This window comes from Cynocephalus volans, chromosome 13 (assembly GCF_027409185.1).
Source record: "Cynocephalus volans isolate mCynVol1 chromosome 13, mCynVol1.pri, whole genome shotgun sequence".
In the NCBI taxonomy this organism is placed as follows: domain Eukaryota; kingdom Metazoa; phylum Chordata; class Mammalia; order Dermoptera; family Cynocephalidae; genus Cynocephalus; species Cynocephalus volans.
The window spans coordinates 17,000,357-17,021,756 of record NC_084472.1 but is presented as its reverse complement, the minus strand read 5'-3'; the positions used below and the strand labels follow the sequence as shown (position 1 = coordinate 17,021,756).

Here is a 21,400-nt window from a genome sequence, read left to right as displayed (position 1 = left end):
TTCTACAGTGGGACTCTGGCTCCAGGAGTCCAATTCACTTCAGTTCCTGCCCTCCCCCCCCCACGTAACCTGCTTCTCCACGGAGAACTTTCTGACTTTTAATATTTATTCAACCCCCACCAATCTTGTTTTTTTTTTTTTTATCACCCCAAGCCTGTTCCACCTGTGGAATCTTTCAACAGTTTGGCCACTACTGTGGATCCTTTCCTCTTCGACCTCCATACACCCTCGCCTTCTCCCTCTCAGCTCCATCCCCCGCGCCTTCACTTTCCAGCTACTGAGCCTGGACTCTTTAGGTCCTCCCTGGCTTCTCCCTGCTGTTTGGAGCAGAGCTCCGTTCCCGAGCACGTGCGCGGTTCCACTTCTCCCCTCGCTCCGCTCCGTGGGCCTAGCACGTGTCTCTGTGGGGAAACATCCAAATGTTGGCTGACACTGATTCAGGGCTGAGGGCTGTGGATGGCATTTTTGACTTTTTCATTTCTCCTAATTCCCACTCCTTCACGACGAGGTCCCACTACTCCCACTACTGCACAGCTACACCCAGTCTTGGCGAGTAGGCTCCAGCCCGCGCGTGCTCGCTGAGGAGGCGCGGGCCCGGCGGAAGCCATGTTTGTGGCGCGCAGCATCGGGGCGGACCATAAGGACCTCATCCACGATGTGTCTTCCGACTTCCACGGCCGGCGGATGGCGACCTGCTCCAGCGACCAGAGCGTCAAGGTGCGTGTGGCGCTTTCGGGCGGGCCGAGCCTGGAAGGAGGGGCGTGGGAAGCGGAGCGGGGGACAGGGACTTGCTCCGATTCCAGTGTACGCTGCCGGAAAGGAGGCCTGGAACCCCGGGGGACAGCGGGCAGACCCCAGCCGGCCTACGCCGCCCTCCCGGCCAGCGCATTATGGGGTCACGGCTGCCCGCGGGGCCGCGCTCCCGTGCGCCTGCGAAGGGCAGACGGTCTGGCACGTGCGCGACCGCCGCCGGGTGCTGGGGGGCCTGGGAGCCGATGGTCCGGGGGCGCCTGGGGCCGGCGCGCCAGGGCGCTCGGGCTCTCCTGCTGCCCGCCTGCCGTGGGCTCGTCGCCCCGCGGCGCCTGCCGGTCGCAGGTCTTACGACGCACAAGGTCGACCCCGGCATTTGTGGGGGGACCTGTGGGGAGGCCGCCTTCGTGGGCAGCGTGTCCACGAGTTCTGGTGCCTCACCTGCGTTCCTCACAGTCCTGGGGGGCTGTTCTCCACTTGGGGTCAGATCAGAAGCTCGTTTTGTTTCACGAAGAAGAAAAATACAAACCGTTCACATCCAGTGAAGTCTGTACCTGCTACCTAGACATCGGAGTGTTTGTTCCCTAAAGTTTCTGTGAACGTCTGTAGACTCTTGGACAAGCAGAATTTCTATAATATGAGGATAATATTTGGGACTTTGGAATCTCAGAGAAATGTTATAGGGAAATGATAATCTGAAGATAAAAGCTGGAGAATGGATTATGTTCATTCTCTACAACTCCAAAGTAATTGAAGATATGAAGGACAGTTTTTCCTTTTTCACGTTCAAGTTTGATACCAAAGATTTCTCAAAGATGAAGGTATTATAATAGCAAATTATCCATCGAATAACCGTAGTGTTGTGACTCTTAAAAGGTTTAGTATCATCTTTTTTAAAAATTTGTTTGTTTTTATTGTGATAAGCTGCGTAACCTTTTAAGTGCACAATTCATTGGCATTAAGCACGACGGTCACATGATTGTGCAGCCGTCACCGCTGCGCACCTCCAGAACCTTTTCATCTCGGGTTGGTGAGACCGAAACTGCCCGATAACTCCCTGTGTTGGGCAGCCCCTCCCTGGTAACCTCTATTTTACTTTCTACGAATTTACCTTTTCTAGATACCTCATATAAATGGAGTCATAGAATATTTGTCCTTTTGTGTCTGGTTTATTTTACTTAGTGTAATTTCAAGGATTATCCAAATTGTAACATGTATTAGAATTTCATTTTATTTTAAGGCTGAATAATATTTCATCATATGGGAAGGAGAGGGAATAGTGAGAGTCTGGTGAATCGACTTAAGATTACAGCTAGATAGGAAAAATAAGTTCGGGTGGCGTGCAGTAGTGCTAGGCATCTATAATTAACAATAATTTATTGTACTCAAATGGCTAGAAGAGAGGAGCTTACATGTTCTCATCACAAAGAAACGAGATATTTTTGTGATGGTGAATTTGCTAGCCACGCTGATTTGATCGTTACATTGTATACACATATTGAAATATAACTGTGGGGCTGGCCTGTTACTCACTTGGGAGAGCAGTGGTGCTGGTAACACCAAGGTCAAGGTTCAGATCACCTTACCACCCAGCGCCCAAAACAAAACAACAAACAAAAAAGAAATATAACTCGACCTCATCAATATGTACAATCAACATGTTTCAATTTAAAAATAAGTTAAAAAATAGATAGTAAAAGTAAATTAAGGAAAGGGGAAGAAAAATTTGGTTGTGTCTATTTACCACATGTTGCTTGTCAATTCCTCCATCCCCCTTTTGGCTCTTGTGAATAATGCTGTTATAAGCATTGGTGTACAAAAATCTGTGCAAGTCCCTGTTTTCTTGTTTTGGGGAAACATTTCAAATATATAATTGTCCTAAATTGGCTGGTATAAAATGTCTAGATATGTTGATTAAATATATATCAAATTCATACTCTGAATGACATCTCAATCAGCTTTATTAATGTACAATGTAAAGAGGTTTTGTGGGAAGGGTGTCTTTACCCAAAGAGTTTTTACCTGAGGATGAAGAATTATACTTATTTGTATTTTATTAGTATTTAATTTGTTTTTCATTATTTTGCAGCCTCATGTCCATTTCTTTCAGAGTACTTTTTCTGACTGATGAGCCATGTGTTTATTTATTCAGACTCATGTGCACACATGTATGCATACATATATACTTATTTGTGCAAGTAATATTCTTTTTATTTACAAAGAGAAAAAATTACTTATAGGTTCATTACTGTCTTAAGACTCATTGTTAATATTTATGATTTTTTTCTTTTAATGTTTTAAATAGTTGTTATGGTAGTGTATATATCTGTAAATTTGCAGCCATGGCATGCAAAATTTTATTGTATTAATTCCAGTATTGCTGCATTGTCTTAATAATTACCATTCCTAATGGCTTAGTTAATGTGTGTTAACAGGCCATACATTTGTTTTCATTATCCACTTAGTACTGGATCTTTTAGCTGATCTTTCAGTATGTAGATTGTGTCTGTCAGAAGTAGTGTTGCCATGAAAATCTTCATTAATTTTCATCATTTTATACATTTTGGGTGATTTCCTTATGCTAATTCCAGAAGAGAAATTAGTGAACATTTTAAAAACTTTTGACAAGAATTGGCAAATTGCTTTTTTGTAGGTTTTACCATTTTATACTGCCAGTGAGAACATTGATTTGATAGCATCATTGTGCACTTTGGGCGTTAGCATTACATTTTTCAGCAGGTTAACTTGGCACCTTGTCATTGTAATCTGTATTTTTTGTGGATAGTAAGGCTCAATATTTTGCTTTAACATTTGTTACATATACAGTTAGTCCTTGTTATTTGTGGATTTGGTATTTGTGAATTTGCCTACTTCTAAAATTTATTTGTGACCCCAAAGTCAGTACACATGGTGCTTTTGCAGTCATTCATGACATATGCAGAGTGAAGAAAATTTGAGTCTCAGGACACATGTTTCTAGATGAGGTGGAGCAAGGTACGCGTCTGTCTTCTTGTTTTGGCTCATGCTGTAAACAAGTGTTCTTTTTATGGTCTATTTAGTGCCATGGTTTTTGCATTTTTTGTTCTTTCTGTTGGTAATTTCACTATTTAAAGTGGCCTCCAAGTTTAGTGCTGAAGGGTTGTGGTGCTGTCGAGTGTTCTTTAGCTCAAAAAGGCTGCGATGTGCCTTGGAGAAAATAGATGTGTTAGAGAAGCTTCCTTCAGGCATGAATTCTAGCACTGTTGGTTGTGAGTTCATTTTTTTTTTTTTTTTTTTTTTAATTTTAATTTTAATTTTTTTATTTTTTGTGACCGGCCGCACCGAGCGCACCGGCCATCCCTATATAGGATCCGAACCCGCGGCGGGAGCGCTGCAGCGCTCCCAGCACCGCACTCTCCCGAGTGCGCCACGGGGTCGGCCCAGTGAGTTCATTGTTGACGAATCACCAATATATATTAAATAAGGTATCTTTAAACAGAAACACACGTAAAACAAATTATGTATTGATTGATGAAAATGTTAGACCAGAGGCTCACAGGAACCTAACCCTGTATTTCCTCTAGGAGCAATGTTTCAGTGGTCAAGGCAGCTTTATAGAACATAACTACTGCAAATAATAAGACTTAATTATAACTGTAATTGTCTCTATTAACTGTTAGAGCTTGGGTTCCTGGATCCCTCAGTGCTTGGCCCAGCGACTGACACATTCAGTGTTCTCAATAAATATTTGGTTGAGTGAATGAATGTTACTCTTACTGGTCGTATTCTTTTGTGACTTTTATGTTCACCTCTTTGCCTGTACATTGATTTAGTCTTATAGTTTTTTGTATCAATTTGTAGGAATTGTTTGTATAAAATGTCTGCCTTTTATTTTCTTACAGGTCTGACATAAAAGTGAAAGTGAAGATTGGCATTGTACTACTAGCTGGAAGGTTAGTATTTATTTTTACAATACATTTTTTAAAAAATTAAAATGTTTACTATGTATTTGGTAGTATCAATGACTTGCTTGTCAGCTTTGAGAAAATCATACAATTTAGTTCTTTTCATGGAAAGATATTTTACATTTTTTCACTATTAAAGTAACAGAAATACATTTCTGTGAATCTGAGAGTAAGAATATCTGTAATTTCACAGTATTCTAACATGGCTATTTTAGGATTACACCATATTCAGCATATTTCTTACTTTTTCTTTTACATATTTTTAATAGTTTTATTTCTTGCTTTAAAAAAAAACTTTACTCAGAATTTTTCATTCCTTAAAAGTCATAAATTTTAATGTAGTTTTAAACTTGCAGTTGTACAGACATCACCACAATCCAGTTTTAGAACACTTCCATCAACTCAGAAATTTTCCTTGTGCCCATTTGTATTCGATCCCTCTTCCTACCCCCAAGCCACAGGTGACCATTGATCCAATTTTTCTATAATTTTTAATCTTTTCTAGAAGTTTTATATAAATGGATTCCTATAATTTGTAGTCTTCTGTGTCTGGCTCCTTTCCCCTAGCATATTTTTAAGGTTCATCCATGTTGTATTACATGTCTATAGTTCGTTCCTTTGTACTGCTGAGTAGTACATTGTATGGATATGTCACATTTTGTTTCTCCATGTTTTCATTTCTCTTTGGTAGATACCAGGAGTGGAATTTCTGGATTGTGTATCTTTAACTTTCTAAGAAATTGCCAAACTTTTCCAAAGTGGCTGTACCATTTTACATTCCCACCAGCAATAGCTTTCCTATGTCTTTAAAGGCTCTTTTTAAACATCCAATAAATATACCATTTTGCTTAACTGAACATACTGTTTTGTTTAAGTTGTTTCCTTTTTATTGTGATGAACATTTTTGAGCAGATCTTATTCTTTAGATTCTGTTTTACTGGGAATCTAACAGTTTATAAAACCTCTCTGCCTTAGTGCCTTTTTTACTTAATAGACCTGTATAAGTAAGAATTAAAGGTGGAACCAAAAAAACTGGACAAAACAGAGGATACAAAATAAGGGTACATAGTTTACCTTTGGTTGGTGACATTGCTACCATGAAGAGGTTATCAGATTAACAAGTGTTCTTATGTTGTTGCATGTAAAAAATGTTAGATATACAGAAGTGTGAAAAACATTTGTAAATATAATTGGTGAACTCATGTTTATTTTTAGACAATATTTTTACTGGGAAGCACCTAGCAAATTCTTTTGGTGGTGAAATGCTTTCAGACCTTTTCATCCTTTTTTTTTTTTTTTTTTGGTGTGGTCAACATGAAGAGGTTGTAGAATAGTAATAGACATTTTTCATATATAAAGATAATGAGATACTTAGCTTTTACATTATTTTCTCAGGGTACAAGGATTTGGGTTTCTCTGTATTTGCTCACTGAATGCCTATTTTCCTCAAATAGTCCATTGTCTAAGATCCATTGGTTAAGATCTTCTAAGCATTTTGCTGCTGTAGTTTCTATATACCGTTAGGCTTTTGAAGCAGATAATTTTTAAAAAAATAGAATGGTGCTTTTTAAGATTGAGCTATAATTTACGTACCATTATGTTCACCCATTTAAAACATACAATTTAGTGATTTTACGTTATTCACAAAGTTGTGCAACCATCACTATTATCTAATTTCAGGACATTTTCATCACCCCAAAAGGAAACCCATTTAGCAGTCACTTCGTATTCTCCCCTCTCCCAGATGCTGGTAACGACTAATGTACTTTCGGTCTTAATGGACTTTGAAGCAAATAATTTGGATTAATCTGATTTTATTTATTTTGTTAGGTGGATGTTTCCTGTAGAAAGAATTTGCAAGTTAAGAAAAATTGTGGACTCATAAGAATCTCTGTTTCAAAGCTTGGTTAGGCTAAACTCTGAAGCAGGTCTCCAACTGTTATCCCTGGAAGTTGTCAACTTTATCTGAATGGATTTTTCTTTATTAGTAAAATGTTAGAAGAACTTGACTCTAGAAAGGCTGCAGTCCTCAGTATAGAATATCCTTGAAAGGTTAAAGAATTCTGGAATTTAACTTTTTATCTAAATGCTAAATTGATTAGCTTTCTCCTTTAATGAAGTAAAAATATCTGTATTCTCTTTCTTCAAGTAAAAGTTTTTATGTGTGAAATGTGAATGAATTCAGGTTTTTCCCCCCCAGAATAAACAGAGATATTGAATATGTATTCTTTTTTTTTTTTTAATTCTCCAGACACAGTGGATCTGTATGGCGTGTGACATGGGCACATCCTGAATTCGGACAGGTTTTGGCTTCCTGTTCTTTTGACCGAACCGCTGCTGTGTGGGAAGAAATAGTAGGAGAATCAAATGATAAACTGCGAGGACAGAGTCACTGGGTGAGACATTTGTTAGTATTCTGAGGGTGGGGAGGAGGAGATGTGAGCAGCCAGGGAGCATTAGTGTCATAACACCGTGCTCTAACTAACATAGCTAACAGGCCAGCTGGAGCATTAGTCCTTCTAAGAATACCTCAGGCACTTGCTAAAATGTTACCATTCCCCTCTATATTTACCAGTTCCACTTTTCTTTTTTCCATATTTTCCTCAAACTTGTTTTTTAGTTTTGTCTTGGGCCTGAAGTGGTACAGTGGTACTCGGGAGCACCCATGGCATTGTTTAATTGTAACTTTCATAATGAATCCAGAGTATTTACTTTGTATATGATTTTATATACTATATGTTTTATATGGTATTAATGTATGATTTACTTATTACTATTTTTTTACTTTTTTGCCTTTTTCTTTTTGTCTTTTTTTTTTTTGGTTTGTTTTTGGTGGCTGGCTGTACAGGGATCTGAACCCTTGATGTTGGTGTATGTGATCATAAGGATATGGTTTTAGAGTACCCTCTCAAATCCTTTATTTCCTTCTCTTCTCTGATTGCTCTGGCTAGTACCTCCAACACTATGTTGAATAGGAGTGGTGAGAGTGGGCATCCTTGTCCTGCAAAATTTCCCCATTTCAGCTTTTCCCCATTCAGGATGATATTGGCAGTGGACTTATCATATATGGCTTTAGTTGTGTTGAGATACTTTCTGTCAATACCTAACTTGTAGGAGAGTCTTTATCATGAATGAATGTTGAATTTTGTCAATGCTTTTTCTGCGTCTATAGAGATGATCATGTGGTCTTTGTCTTTGATTTTTTTGATGTGGTGTATCACATTATTGATTTACGTATGTTGAACCAACCTTGCATCCCTGGGATGAGTCCCACTTAAGCAAAGTGTATGATTTTGTGTATGTGTTGCTGTATTCTGTTAGCTAGTATTTTATTGAGGATTTTTGCATCTATATTCATCACGGATATTGGCCTGTAGATTTCTTTTTTGTTGTATCTTTGTCTGGTTTTGGTATCAGGATGATGTTTGCTTCATAGAATGAGTTTGGGAGATTGGCTCTGTTTCAATATTTTGGAATAGTTTATAGCAAATTCATATCAATTCCTCTTTGAAGGTTTGGTAGAATTCTGCAGTGAACTCATCTGATCCTGGGCTTTTCTTTGTTGGGAGCCTTCTGATAACAGCTTCAATCTCTTTTATTGTTATTGGTCTGTTCAGATTTTCTACATCTTCATGGCTCAGTCTTGGTAGTTTGTGTGTGTCCAGAAATTTATCCATTTCCTCCAGATTTTCAAATTTGTTGCCATATAGTTGTTTATAGTAGTTTCTAATGATTTCTTGTATTTCTGAGGAATCAGTTGTACTATCATCTTTTTCATTTCCAATTTTTGTTATTTGGGTCTTCTCTCTTCTTTTTTCAGTTAGCCTTTCTAATGGTTTCTCAATTTTATTTTATCTTTTCAAAAAACCAACTTTTTGATTCATTGATCTTTTGTATCATTTTGGGGGTTTCTATTTCATTAAGTTCTGTTCCAAACTTAATTATTTCTTTCTGTCTATTAACTTTCGGTTTGGATTTTTCCTGTTTTTCTAGTTCTTTAAGGTGAAGTGTTAGGTTGTTTGCTTGCCATCTTTCCATTCTTCTGAAGTAAGCATTTAATGCGATAAATTTCCCCCTTGGTACTGCTTTTGCAGTATCCCACAGGCTTTGGTATGATGTATCATTATTTTCAATAGTTTCAATAAATTTTTTGGTTTCCTGTTTAATTTCTTCTTAGACCCATATGTCATTAAGTAGAATGCTGTTTAATTTCCATGTGTTTGTATAGTTTCCAAAGTTTCATTTGTTATTGATTTCTAATTTTAATCCATTGTCATTGGAAAAAGTCCTGGAATAATTCAACTTTTTTGAATTTGTTGATACTCGATTTGTGACCTTACATGTGATCTATCCTGGAGAATCTTCCATGTGCTGATGAGAAGAATGAATATTCTGAGGTTGTTGGATGGAATGTTTTGTAGATATCTGCCAACTCCAGTTGGTCTAAAGTATTGTTTAGATCTTGTGTTTCTCTGCTGATTCTTTGCCTAGATGATCTGTCTAATATTGACAGTGGGGTGTTCAGGTCCCCTGCTATTATGGTATTAGTGTCTATCTCATTCTTTATGTCTAATCGTGTTTTCTTTATATATCTGGCTGCTCCGACATTGGGTGCATATATATTTGTGATTGTTATGTCTTCTTGATGGATAAATCCTTTTGTCATTATATAGTGCCCTTCTTTATCTCTTTTTCTGGTTTTTGGTTTAAAGTCTATTTTATCTGATATAAGAATAGCTACTCTGGCTCGTTTTTCATTTCTGTTTGCATGGTGTACCTTTTTCCTTCCTTTCACTCTTAGTCTATGTTTGTCTTTACAGGGGAGTTGAGTCTCTTGAAGGCAGCATATTGTTGGGTCCACCTTTTTAATCCAGTCAGGCAGTCTGTGTCTTTTGAGTGGGAAATTTAATCCTTTTACATTAAGAGTTGTTATTGAAAAGTGTTGATTTACCTCTAGCATTTTATTGATTTTTGTTTAGATGTCTTAAATATCTTTTGTTCCTTTCTTTCTGATTTACTGTTTGTCTTCTGTATTTGTTGGTTTCTTGGGGTGGTAGATAAATTTTTTTTCTCATTATTGTTAGCATTTTTACTTTACTAGTGGATTTTGTTTTTTCTTGAGTATTATTGGCAGCAGTGGTTGTTTTTCAGGTACCAAACCCAGTACTCCCTTGAGAAGTTCTTGTAAGGCTGGTTCTGTGGTAGTGAACTCCCGCAGTTTTTGTTTGTCTGAGAAATATACTATTTGTCCTTCATTTTGGAAGGATAGTCTTGTTGGGTAAAGTATTCTTGGCTGGCAATCTTTGTCTTTTAATATTTTGAATATATTATCCCATTCTTTTCTGGCTTTTAGGGTTTGTGGTGAAAAGTCTGATTTTAGTCTGATTTTGGGACTCCCTAGTAGGTGACTTGACACTTCTCTCTTGCAGCTTTTAAGATTCTCTGTTTGTCTTTGAGTTTTGCTAATTTGACTATAACATGTCTCGGAGAGGACCTTTTTGGGTTGATTATGTTTGGGGATCTTTGAGCCTCCTCAATCTGAAGATCTGTGTCTTTCCCTATACCTAGGAAGTTTTCTGCCATTATTTTGTTGAATACATTTTCAATGCCATTTCCTTTTTCTTCCCCTTCTGGAATACCCATGATTTGTATATTTGAGCGCTTAAGGTTGTCTGTTATCTCTCTTAGATTTTCTTCAATGTTTTTAATTCTTTTTTCTTTTCTTTTCTTTTTCTTTTTTTGTCCTCCTATATTATTTCAAACAGCCCATCTTCAAGGTCAGAAATTCTCTCTTCTTCTTGTTCTAGCCTGCCGGTTAAACTCTCTGTTGTGTTTTTTATTTCGTTGAATGAGTTCTTCAGCTCCGCAAGCTCTGCTACATTCTTTTTCAGGGTATTGATTTCTTTGTACATTTATTCTTTCAGGTCCTGTATACTTTTTCTCATTTCATTGTGTTGTCTCACTGAATTTTCTTGTATCTCGTTTAGTTTCCTTAGAATTGTTGCTCTAAATTTCTTGTCAGTCACTTCAAGGACTTCCTGTTCTATAGGATCTAGAGCTTGAGAGTTATTATTTTCCTTTGCTGGTGTTATACTTTCTTGATTTTTCATATTTCTGGTATGTTTCCTTTGATATTTAGTCATTGTGGCAGGAGATTTCATGGTCCACTCCTTCAGCCCTAATGTCTGGCTGGGATCCTGCAGGGACTGCCAATTTGGCATGGCTGCCTCTGTGCCTGTGGGTGGGAGTCTCAGGCCTCCCTGGGCTGCAGGGACTGGCCTGGACTGGGAGTCCTGCGATGGCACCTACCCGCTCCAGCGCAGGTGCCTCAGGGTACATGGTCATATTTTTAAATGATTTATTTATACCTCTGGTTCTTGCTATGTTGTCTTTCAACAGTATTCATACTCATTGAAATGAAAAATGGATATAAAGCATTTATAAAACTGTACTTTCCAAGATATGACTAGATAGATATTTATGGTAATGTTAATAGTTGTTTTAGTTATGTTGAAAATTATTATAATTTCAAGTAATACATTTATATGTCTACTTATGGATTTATCAATTTTTAGACTATATATTGACCCCCCTTTCTCCTGAAAAACAAGGAATAAGCTTATTTTGCTTGTACTTCACATTGATCCTTCCATTTCCTAATTTTGATGATGTTGCTTGCATACTGGCAAGATTTATGGTATTTATGTTACATTTCTGTAAACACTTAATACATATATAAGTATTTTTGCCTTCTGACTACAAGTTGACTCTAAAAATTAAAAAGCAGCCAGATTTATATTATTAGATTCTGTAAATATTCATTGTAGCTGCAAGTATTATCTATTTCACAAAAACTTTATTGTTTATGTAGAATAATTTGATGTTACCTTCTGATGGATGCTCTATTTTCTTGAATCTTTACTTCTGGCTTGTATTTAGCTGTCACAAGTTTCATGTTGCCTTTTTTAATTTTTATTTTATTAAAAAATAACTGATTATTTATATTTGTGGAGTAGTGTTACATATCAATATACAATGTGTGATGATAATCATATTGTCTTTAATCTTTTATCTCAGCGACACACTCTACAAGTAATTTTTTTCCATATAGGATGGCAAACTTTGAATTCTAGCATATCTGAACATGTCTTAATTTTACCCCAGGCTTAATGGATAGTTTGGCTAGGTTTAGAGTTCTGAGTACAAAGTGAGTTCTAACTTCAAAGATATTGTTCTTGTGTCTTTTTAACTTTGGGTTATGTTAATGAGAATCTGAGGTCAGTCTGATGCTGGTTCTTTTGCAGGTAGCTTGTTCTTTCTGAAAGGTTTTAGGATTTTGTCTCATTACATTGAGTTCTGTATATCTTCCTAGTTTGTGTTTGTCATTTTGACAATTTTTTTATGGCTTTTGATAGTTGATGGAACTGAATTATAATGTAGCCACATCTATTAGTCTTTCTTTTATTGTTAGAGTGCTTTTTGTTTTCTATTTTTTGAGTGATTTTTCCCCTCCTTGAGGCTGTCAAGTGTATTCTAAAAGGTTTTTGGTTTTGCCTTTCATATTTAGGTAATTAAACCTTCTGGAATTGCTTTGTATGGTTTGAGGTAGAAAAAATTCTAGATTTTTTTTTTTTTTTTTTTGTCGTTTTTTCGTGACCGGCACTCAGCCAGTGAGTGCACCGGTCAGTCCTATATAGGATCCGAACCCGCGGCGGGAGCGTCGCCGCGCTGCCAGCGCAGCACTCTACCAACTGCGCCACGGGCTCGGCCCAAAAAATTCTAGATTTTAACCAGGATGTTTCTGTGTTTTGGGGTTTTATTTTAAAGTTTTTTTTATTAGGGAAAATTTCAGATCCACCAAAAGTAAATAACAGAAGTACAACAGACAGACCCTCACATATCCTTTGCTCACTTATAGTAAGTCAAAGTTACTTGTTTCTTCTCTATATACTTTCCTCATTTCTCTCCCTCCAAAAAAACAAAAAACAAAACCTGGATTATTTTGAAACAAGTCCAGATATTTGCTATTAAATGTTGATCTTTTTTGATAAATTCTGCTTGGCACTTACTGGTCTCTTTCAAAATGAAGGCTCTTGTCTCAAATTGGGGATATTCAGTGATTCTTTGATAACTTCTATCATCTCTATTCTATCTTTCTGGAACTCATGTTTGATTATTCCTAGATTTACTCCCCCCCCCCCAGATTTACTTTACAATTCTTTAAAGTCGTTTGGAGATTCACTACTTTATTTCCCAGATCTCCAGATACACATTTTATCCCATCGTTGAATTTTTGGGTGAATGTCAGTCATTTTTAATTGTTAAAAAGTCTTCTTTTTCTCTGATTGCTCCTTTTTTGTACAAATTAGTTTCTGTTACATGGATACAATATTTCCCTAAGGATCCTAATTAAAATTTATTTTCATTTGTTCCGTGAATTACAATCAGTTCTCATAATTTATAGTAGTCATATTCTGTAAAGTTGATGTGGACACCGAATTAGCTAACACTGCGTACTGAATTGCTCCTTGGGGAATACAGTGTTAGTTTCCCACCAGCCTCTTATCACAACATTTTCGTCTACTGAATATAATGCATAACCTTGTTTTTTGTTTCTGTTTAAGGACAACTTATATAGTATACGAGGGTACTTCAGAAAGTTCACAGTATGTGATTCATATTGAATGGTCCTTTTGATTGCTATGTGGAGAGTTAATCGTAGGGTGGCAACAGAAGCATGGAGACTGGTCAGGCTTTTCAGCAGGATAGGGTGGTAGTAGTGGAGACAGAAAGATGTAAAATGTTTCATGGTGTGTTTTGGACATAGACATGTTTTTCCCTCAGGAACAGACTACACCAGTAGGTTTTATTTGGCAACAGTGTTTTTATTGAATTTAATTGGCTTCAGGTGGGGCCTGTAATTTCCAGTTGACCTCAGTCCTTACAGTCCTGTTTCCTGACAATATTTGTACCTGAAGGCATTTGAGTTTGAGATCCCTAGTGTGTAAAATGTAAATTACATTACAGAAAGTCTGAGGTCAGAATCCTGGGTGATCCTAATGTATAAGGAGCAGACAGAGGAAGAGGCTATCCGGTGAGATACAGGAGTAGTAATTGTGGAGTGTTCTCCTAGGACACTTGGCTGTGAAGGAAAGGCAAGATGGTGGTGGCAGGATGTGCAAAGGAAAGATCAGGGCAGGTTGTCCTCTGCTACCTCCATCCTAATATGGGAGAGTTTTGAACATGTTTATAGAAATTAGGAAGAGAGAATAGTTAGAAATTCCAGAGAGAGGGAAAAGCTGGGGCATGATCTGAGTAGAGGGTGCTTATATGTTTGTAATGAATTTGCTGTGTATTGACATAGTTTGAAAACATTTACTTATTTATTCACTCAAATTAATTGAGGGTCTCCTTTGTGCCAGCAGTGCAGTAGGTAGGGATGCAGTGGTAAGCCAAAAGGGCAGAGTCCTTGCTCTCATGTAGCTTAGGTTCTAATGTGGGAAGAAACACAAGTAGGCGTGTGAATTATACAGCATGTCAGATATTGCTCAGTACTTTAGAAAAAAGAAAGCAGGGCAAGGGGGTTGGGAGTGCTGTGCCAAACTCTAGGTTGATCAGGCAAGGCCTGACATTTAAGTGAACATTGCTACAGAGACCTGAAAGACGTGAAGGTACAAGATGTGTGGATACCTGGAGCATCAGGGGCTGGGCAGAGGTAAGAGTCGGGGCAAAGGCCCTGGCGGAAACTGCTTAGCACATTTCAGGGACAGCAGGGAGGTTAAGATGGCTGGAATGGAATGAGTAAGAGAGGAGTAGTAGGAGGTGAGGTCAGAGATCATTTAGTCCATTGCTGGGTATCATAAGGATAGCTTTTTATTCTGAATGAGACGGGAAACCGGTGGAGGGAGGATTTGAGCTAAGAGTGATGCTATGTGACTTATCTTACAGGAGTAACTTTAGTGTGTGGAGAATGGACTAAGGGAGGAAGAGTGGAGGCAAGAGACAGTCCAAAGGCCACTGCAGTGAGTGTCAGATAGGAGGTGGTAGTGGCTTGACCAAGGTGGCAGCTGTGGAAGTAGTGAGGAATGGCAAGGTTCTGGTTGTATTGTTAAATTATGGCCACTGGGGGCCGAGCCCGTGGCGCACTTGGTAGAGTGCGGCGCTGGGAGCGCTGCGACGCTCCCGCCGTGGGTTCGGATCCTATATAGGACTGGCCGGTGCACTCACTGGCTGAGTGCCGGTCACGAAAAGGACAAAAAAAAACAAAACAAAAAAAAAAAAATTATGGCCACTGGAATTTGCGTAGGGATTGCATATAGGGTATGTGTCTGAGAGGGCTTAGTGGAGACTAAGGTTTTCAGCCTAAGCAACTAGGGATTGGCGTTGTCATTTTCTCTGCTAGGGAAGATTGAAGAGCAGGCTTTTCTTGAGGGGGTTGGAATGAGGTGGAGTCAAGATTTGAGTTTTAGGTGCCTGTTAGAAATCTAAGTGGAAATGTCATGTGGACAGTCGAGTATCTGAGGTTCAGGGGAGAGGCCCATGCTGGAGGTGTAAATATCACATGGTATTTAAAGGTTTGAAGCTAAGGACAGTTCCTTAGAGAGGGTGGGTAGATGGAAGAGATTGAGGACCAAGCTCTGGAGTCTTCCACTGTGTGGAAGTCCTGGACGGTTCAGGTCCAGACAAGGACAAGGAAAAGAGGCAACTGGTAAAGCCTTAGGAGAACCAGACAGCTGTGTCTTGGGAATCAAGTGAAGAAGGTATTTCCCCAAGGAAGGAATAATCATCTGAAAACCATACTGTTAGGCTGAAGAAGAGGTCCAAAAATTGACCACACCATTCTAGGGTTTGGCAACAGGGAGATCAGTGGTGATGTTGACAAGCATTGTTTTGGTGGGTTGAAAGCCAGATTAGGTGTGTTCAGGAGTGGAACTTTATGGCTAGTCATGGTTTCTCTTGGGGGATTGTGTGGTAAAGCAAGCACAGATAGGAGTGGTGGAAACCAAAGGGGGATAATGGGATGCAAGATAGGGAAGGCTTTTTTAAAAGATGGGAGAACTAACACCATGCTGAGCATGGGAATGATTGCACAGAGAGAGAAGACGACGATGTTTAAGAGAGGGTAGTTGTTGCAGTGGTGAGAGGGTTTTGATCAAAGTGGAGAGTATACTTCAGACAGGAGCATGGGCACTTCATCCATAATCAAGTAAGTTTTTATAGCTCTCTAGTGGTCTTAAAACTTTTTCTACTTTATAGAGTAATTGAATTAATCCATATTACCTAAAATCTATACTTTAATCTATTTTTCATTGGCCCTAGTACAGTCCTTTATTCTTGCCATATATGGTAGGTCTTTGAATAGTCTTACATGCTTTAAGTCCTCTGCCTTCCTGTACTGTTGTTTGATTGTATCAGTCCTTTAACTGGTAGCAGAATACAGTCCAAACTTCCTAATACACCATTTAAGGCTTTTAGGATCTGGCTCTGTTCTGTTATTCTAGTTTAATTTACCATGTTATTTTGTACACTGTTGCCAAAAATACATTGGAGCATTTGTTATTGCCAGCACAGACTTAGCATTTAAGAGTGGATGTTGGAGTCAGACCTGGGCTTGAATCTTACTAATTGTATACCCCTTGGGAAAATTTAGCTAGTTTAGTCTCTGAGTTTGTTTCTTCATCTGTAAAATGATAATACCTACATCATAAGGTTTTCAGTGGATTCAGTGTGTGAAGATCATAGGTATGCAGTAAATTTTGCTTCTTTTCCCCCTTAGCTCATGTTTATTTGTTATCCTAAAAAAATCCCTCATTCCATACTCTGCCTGTAAAAGTTTTTCTCATTCTTTAAGGTCCAATTCCAAAATCCTGTCAGTTTGTTAGTTTTTCCTGACTTATCTTTTTGTTCTCTCCCTCCTTATATGCTTTACTGAATTCCATGCAGTGCTTACATAATGGGCATTCTGAAAGATTTTTGGGATTGAGTAACATCCTGAGTACTGTGATCAGAGTCAAGTTGAACCAAGCACCAGTGTTGGCTTTGTAGGTTCTCCATGGATGGTGTAGATTTTGTGCCAGAGTCATTCGTGTACCACTTCTACCATTGTTGCCTTGTCCATGTGCCAAGTATACTTTATTTAACTTAAAATTTTTCGGGCCGAGCCCGTGGCGCACTCGGTAGCGTGCTGCGCTAGCAGCGCGGCGACGCTCCCGCCGCGGGTTCGGATCCTATATAGGAATGGCCGGTGCACTCACTGGCTGAGTGCCGGTCACGAAAAAGACAAAAAAAAAAAAATTTTTCTTTGGATGGGCTCACTTTTTAATCTCTTAAATCAGGGGCTAGATTTTGCTACTTCTATTTTTTTCTATTCCATATTGGAATGAGTATATAACTGCCAAACTTTTAAATATGCCCTGAAATCATCTGCATATACCATCAGTGTTATGCCATCTTTGCTTTCTTTACTAGGTAAGTTTGTGGTAATTCGTTTTCCTTGCTACACCAAGCCAAGGGTAAATTAAACTATGTTGTATGTCATTACTATGTTAATTATATGAAGATAAGTTTTAATGTTTGATGTTAATATTCTCAGCTATAAAGTAGCAAAGTATTCTGAGAATTACTTTACCTCAGAATATTTGCCAGTAGTATCCCCTCTTAGTGATGTTCCAAAAGATGATTTTTTCCTAAGATTTATCAGTTTTCTAAGATTTATGAGACCTGTACTCTTAATCATTTGAAGAAGTTTTAGAGTGATGTTTGATTTATAAAATACTTTTGTGAGTGAGATGGAAGATTTTCGAGGTATAGCAGAAGAGTCATTTCCAAGCTTTTTAACCAGTTCAGTGCTTGGTAATACTGGGATTTTGGAAAATGTCACTCTGTCTTCAAATCTTGACTTGCCTGTTGCTGTTTCCACACTTGCTAGAGATAGGTCCAGCACTGATAATAGGTAAGATATGTTTGGACCGATTTTTTTCTTTTAGATCTATAAAACCTACAACAAACTTGATATTTATGTAAAACTTCTCAGTTAAACTTGAGCTTTTTGCTCGAGATGGCCAAATATGAAAAATGAATATAGAAAAAGATAGAGCTTACTGTCTCATTCCCTGTTCCATTGCCTTATCAGTGGGTGGGATTGGGATTTGAGCACTAGTGACCATTTTTGGTCCACTTTGCGTTTTTTCTGTCTGTAGAGTTTTGGATTTGTATTAGTTTATCCTTATAAGCATCTGGTAATATAAACCAATTTGTTAATGAAGTTCGAAAGGGGAATTAACCATAAGGGTGTGGGAGTATCTGCTGAAATCAAGGGCAGGAATGCAGAACTGTGCCACAAGAAGGGACAGCAGTTGGATCTGGGAAGCGACTAGGACTTGGGTTTCTGTTTTCCCACTATACTTATCTCTGTGTAACTCTTTCATTCTCCTCCTCCTTTTAATACACTTGTTTTATCTGCTTTTCTGTATTATATTGCATGTCTTTGCCAAATATGCTAAGTCTTTCTTCTAACTACTACTACTACCTCTTTTTTTTTTCTTTTTGCATTGTTTCATTTTATTCCTCTAACTTCTTGATCATCTGGAATACAGTGATAAAATAACTGACCGTGTACTCATTTACTAATTCTATCACCTGTGTTATTTCTGGGTCAGTTTCAGTTGATTTTTCTACTTATAATGTGTCACATTTCCCTGCTTCTTTGTGTGCCTGGTAATTTTGGACTGGATACCAGACATTGTGAATTTTACTTTCATGGGTGCAGGATACTTTTGTATTCCTGTAAATATCTTGAATTTTGTTCTGTGGTAAAGTTTTCGGAACTGTTTGATCCCTCAGTTGTTGCTTTGTTAAGCAGGACCACATCTGTCTTTAACCTAGAGACAATTTTGTCCCAGTTACTGAGTCAAAACCCTTCTGGGTTCTCTATTCAATGGTAACAGAAATTAATAACTTTGATTATTGTTTATCAACCTGAGGACAGGTTGATCTGTGGAACATCCCTTATGCAACAAGTGTTCTACTCATTGCTATGTCTGAGATAAAGATGACTGTGCTCCAACTGCGGGGCTTTAAATCAAGGGAAGGGCAGTGAGCACATGAGCAGGGCCAAGGCAGGCACCTGCCTGAACGACCACAGGCACTTAACATGTCAGGGGCTGTAAGGTACTAAGCACCAGTACCAGAGAGGAAGAGCCACATTTGGGACCATCCCAGAGGTGGCATTTTAACTTGTATTTATGCTTGAAGAAGAATTGAAATGCAAATGTTTTTCCTTAATTTTAACTTTCCAAAGTCTGTCTGTTTAAATCCTTAGGTTATAGCAGTCAACAAATGATTTGATATAGCAAAAAATATATAAGTATGTGTGTTTCATGAGCCCCACGATAAAAAGATTTAGAACCAAAAACCTTTTAGCCCTTTCCAGATTAAATGTCATTTTTAAAAGTTACTCCTTTGAGGGGGCTTGGCTGCTTTTAAGTACAAGGTGACTTGAGACTTATTCAGATGCTTCTCTGTGTCTGTCTGCTCCAGTCGTGTTGGACACAATAACGTGAGGTTGTGACCTGTGTCCACATCCTAATTGCCACTGTCTGTTCGTCTCAGGAATCCTGGCTTGCATCCCTTTCTGTTAATCCTCAACAGCTGTCATCTTTCCTTCCTCTTCTGCCAGGGACAGTAGGGATAGGGATCATGGGACTCAAGTAGCCATTCTGAGTGCTGCTATAAATTACAGATAGAAAAACAGATTATGTCCCTGTCTTTAATAAATTTACTGAGCGTGATTACACAAACATATACGTGATGAGCCACCAGGCTCCTGACACTGTAATGTAAAAAAAAATACCCTTCACTCTTGATCTGTGTGAGAGAACCAGTTGGTTACACTCCAACAGTGTTATGTAACCAGGGACAAGGTATCTGCAGTTGTCCACCCTGTAAAATAACTTTGTTGATAAGATAGTCTGTTTCATGAAGAGATATGGGGAGCAGAATTAGAACAGGCGGTACAAATATGGCAAAATAATGGTCATATTTTGTTGCTTTTAGCTTTAGCGAGAATCAAGACCTTTCCCAAAGCTCAAAATCCTTCGAAAAGTTGAGACCATCAAACTTTCAGATTTCAAAGCTGAAGACTTTCCCATTGAAGGGTACGATCCTCACCCAGCGATCAAAATGGAAATGGCTGTTTAGAGTCCTTTCGAAGGAGCTGTTTGAAGGATATTGCTCGACTTTAGAGGGCAGACTGGATGCCCAGGTGGAAGTGCTTTTTGCTCTAAAGGAAGAAGGAACTAGGTCAAAAATCTGTCAGTGACCTATCAGTTATTTTTTTATTTTTATTTTTTTTGACCAGTCGGGATCACAACCCTCTGCACGGTGTGGTCTGCACCACGCTCAGCCAGTGAGCGCACCGGCCACCCCTATATAGGATCCGAACCCGCGGTAGCGCCGCACTCTCCCGAATGAGCCACGGGGCCGGCCCTATCAGTTATTACTAACTTTTAAGGATATTGCCCTTGGCAAACAGAATTGTGCTGGTTCTTTTAGTAATAAAAGGCCTTAAGTTTGATTAATTCACTGAGGTTGTATGAAAATGAGATTATGAATAAAGTGAGGAGAGAAAATGAATACACTTGAAAACATACATGCATTTCAGCCCCACATTTCTGTGATGGTCGGTGAGTTTAAAGAATTACGTGTTATAGCTATTGTATATTGCTGTAATAAAGAAGTGTTCTGCATTTGTCTATGTATTTTTCATTCCATGTTGCTGCTTATCTGCTTGGTACCTGCCTAATATATAGTTAACCTAACCCTCCTAAGTAATCTGCTGTATTCTTGTTTGGATGCTACTTAAAGGGTTAGAGTAGTTTTTATAAATGCTGACTAAACTATATTTTGCCCTATTTTTCTGTCATTGTCAGGTTAGGGCCATAGCTACGCTAATTGCTGGTTGGGGTTATTGTAGGACTCCTGCTGACGTAGCCAGTTGTAAAGTTACAGGACTACACCAATTGTAAAGCTGCGTGGCTACACCAAATGTATGGCTAGGCAATCCACAACTAAGCCAAAACGTTTCATTATTTTAGTTATGCTAAGTTTCCATTTGTATTTTCAGGGCTAGGGCTCACAGCCTTCAAACCCATTGTACAGTTTGGGTCACCAGACCCCTCACACGCAGGCCCATGCTAGATAATTGGGAAAAGATCCCAGGACCCGTTGGCAGACAACATGAGCTTAGTCCTCAGCTTCAGAAGCAGCAGCAGCTTACAGATCCAGCAGTGGTCTCCCATGGCCCCCCAGGGCCATCTCAGGAGTGGAGGTCACTGTGGATCAGAGCCACTCATCCTTTATACTTAAGTCCATAACCCAGGGCACCTGGGTGCACATGCGCAGTTACATTAGACAATAAGGAAGGAACACCTGGGCGCAAGTGCAGATTTATATCAAACACTCGGCAAGATTCTGAACATCTGAGGGGCCCTGACCATTTTCCTTCACTTTCCCTACAATCAATCATCTCATTCTAATGCATTTTATCATTAAAATATAGTGACCATTTAGGAATTTTTTTAAGGGTTGTTAAAAGAAAACTAAAAATACCATTTTGCCTTCATTGGTTTCAGTGTGGTGTGAATTCTCTAATAATATGCTTAGACTGGGCAAGAAAGGAGATGCTGAACTACTTCAGGGCTAATCAG

The 21,400-nt window shown here is 38.7% G+C and overlaps 1 protein-coding gene across 1 annotated transcript; it reads left to right on the top strand.

Moving 5' to 3' along the window:
- The first annotated feature begins 401 nt into the window (after nucleotides 1-401).
- LOC134361933 (nucleoporin SEH1-like) lies at nucleotides 402-20,440 on the top strand. Its single transcript, XM_063077164.1, has 4 exons — nucleotides 402-717; nucleotides 4,632-4,682; nucleotides 6,946-7,090; nucleotides 19,749-20,440. The coding sequence occupies exons 1-4, from the start codon at nucleotides 656-658 to the stop codon at nucleotides 19,752-19,754; spliced, it is 264 nt and encodes an 87-aa protein (XP_062933234.1). The 5' UTR covers nucleotides 402-655; the 3' UTR covers nucleotides 19,755-20,440.
- The last annotated feature ends 960 nt before the right edge of the window (nucleotides 20,441-21,400 follow it).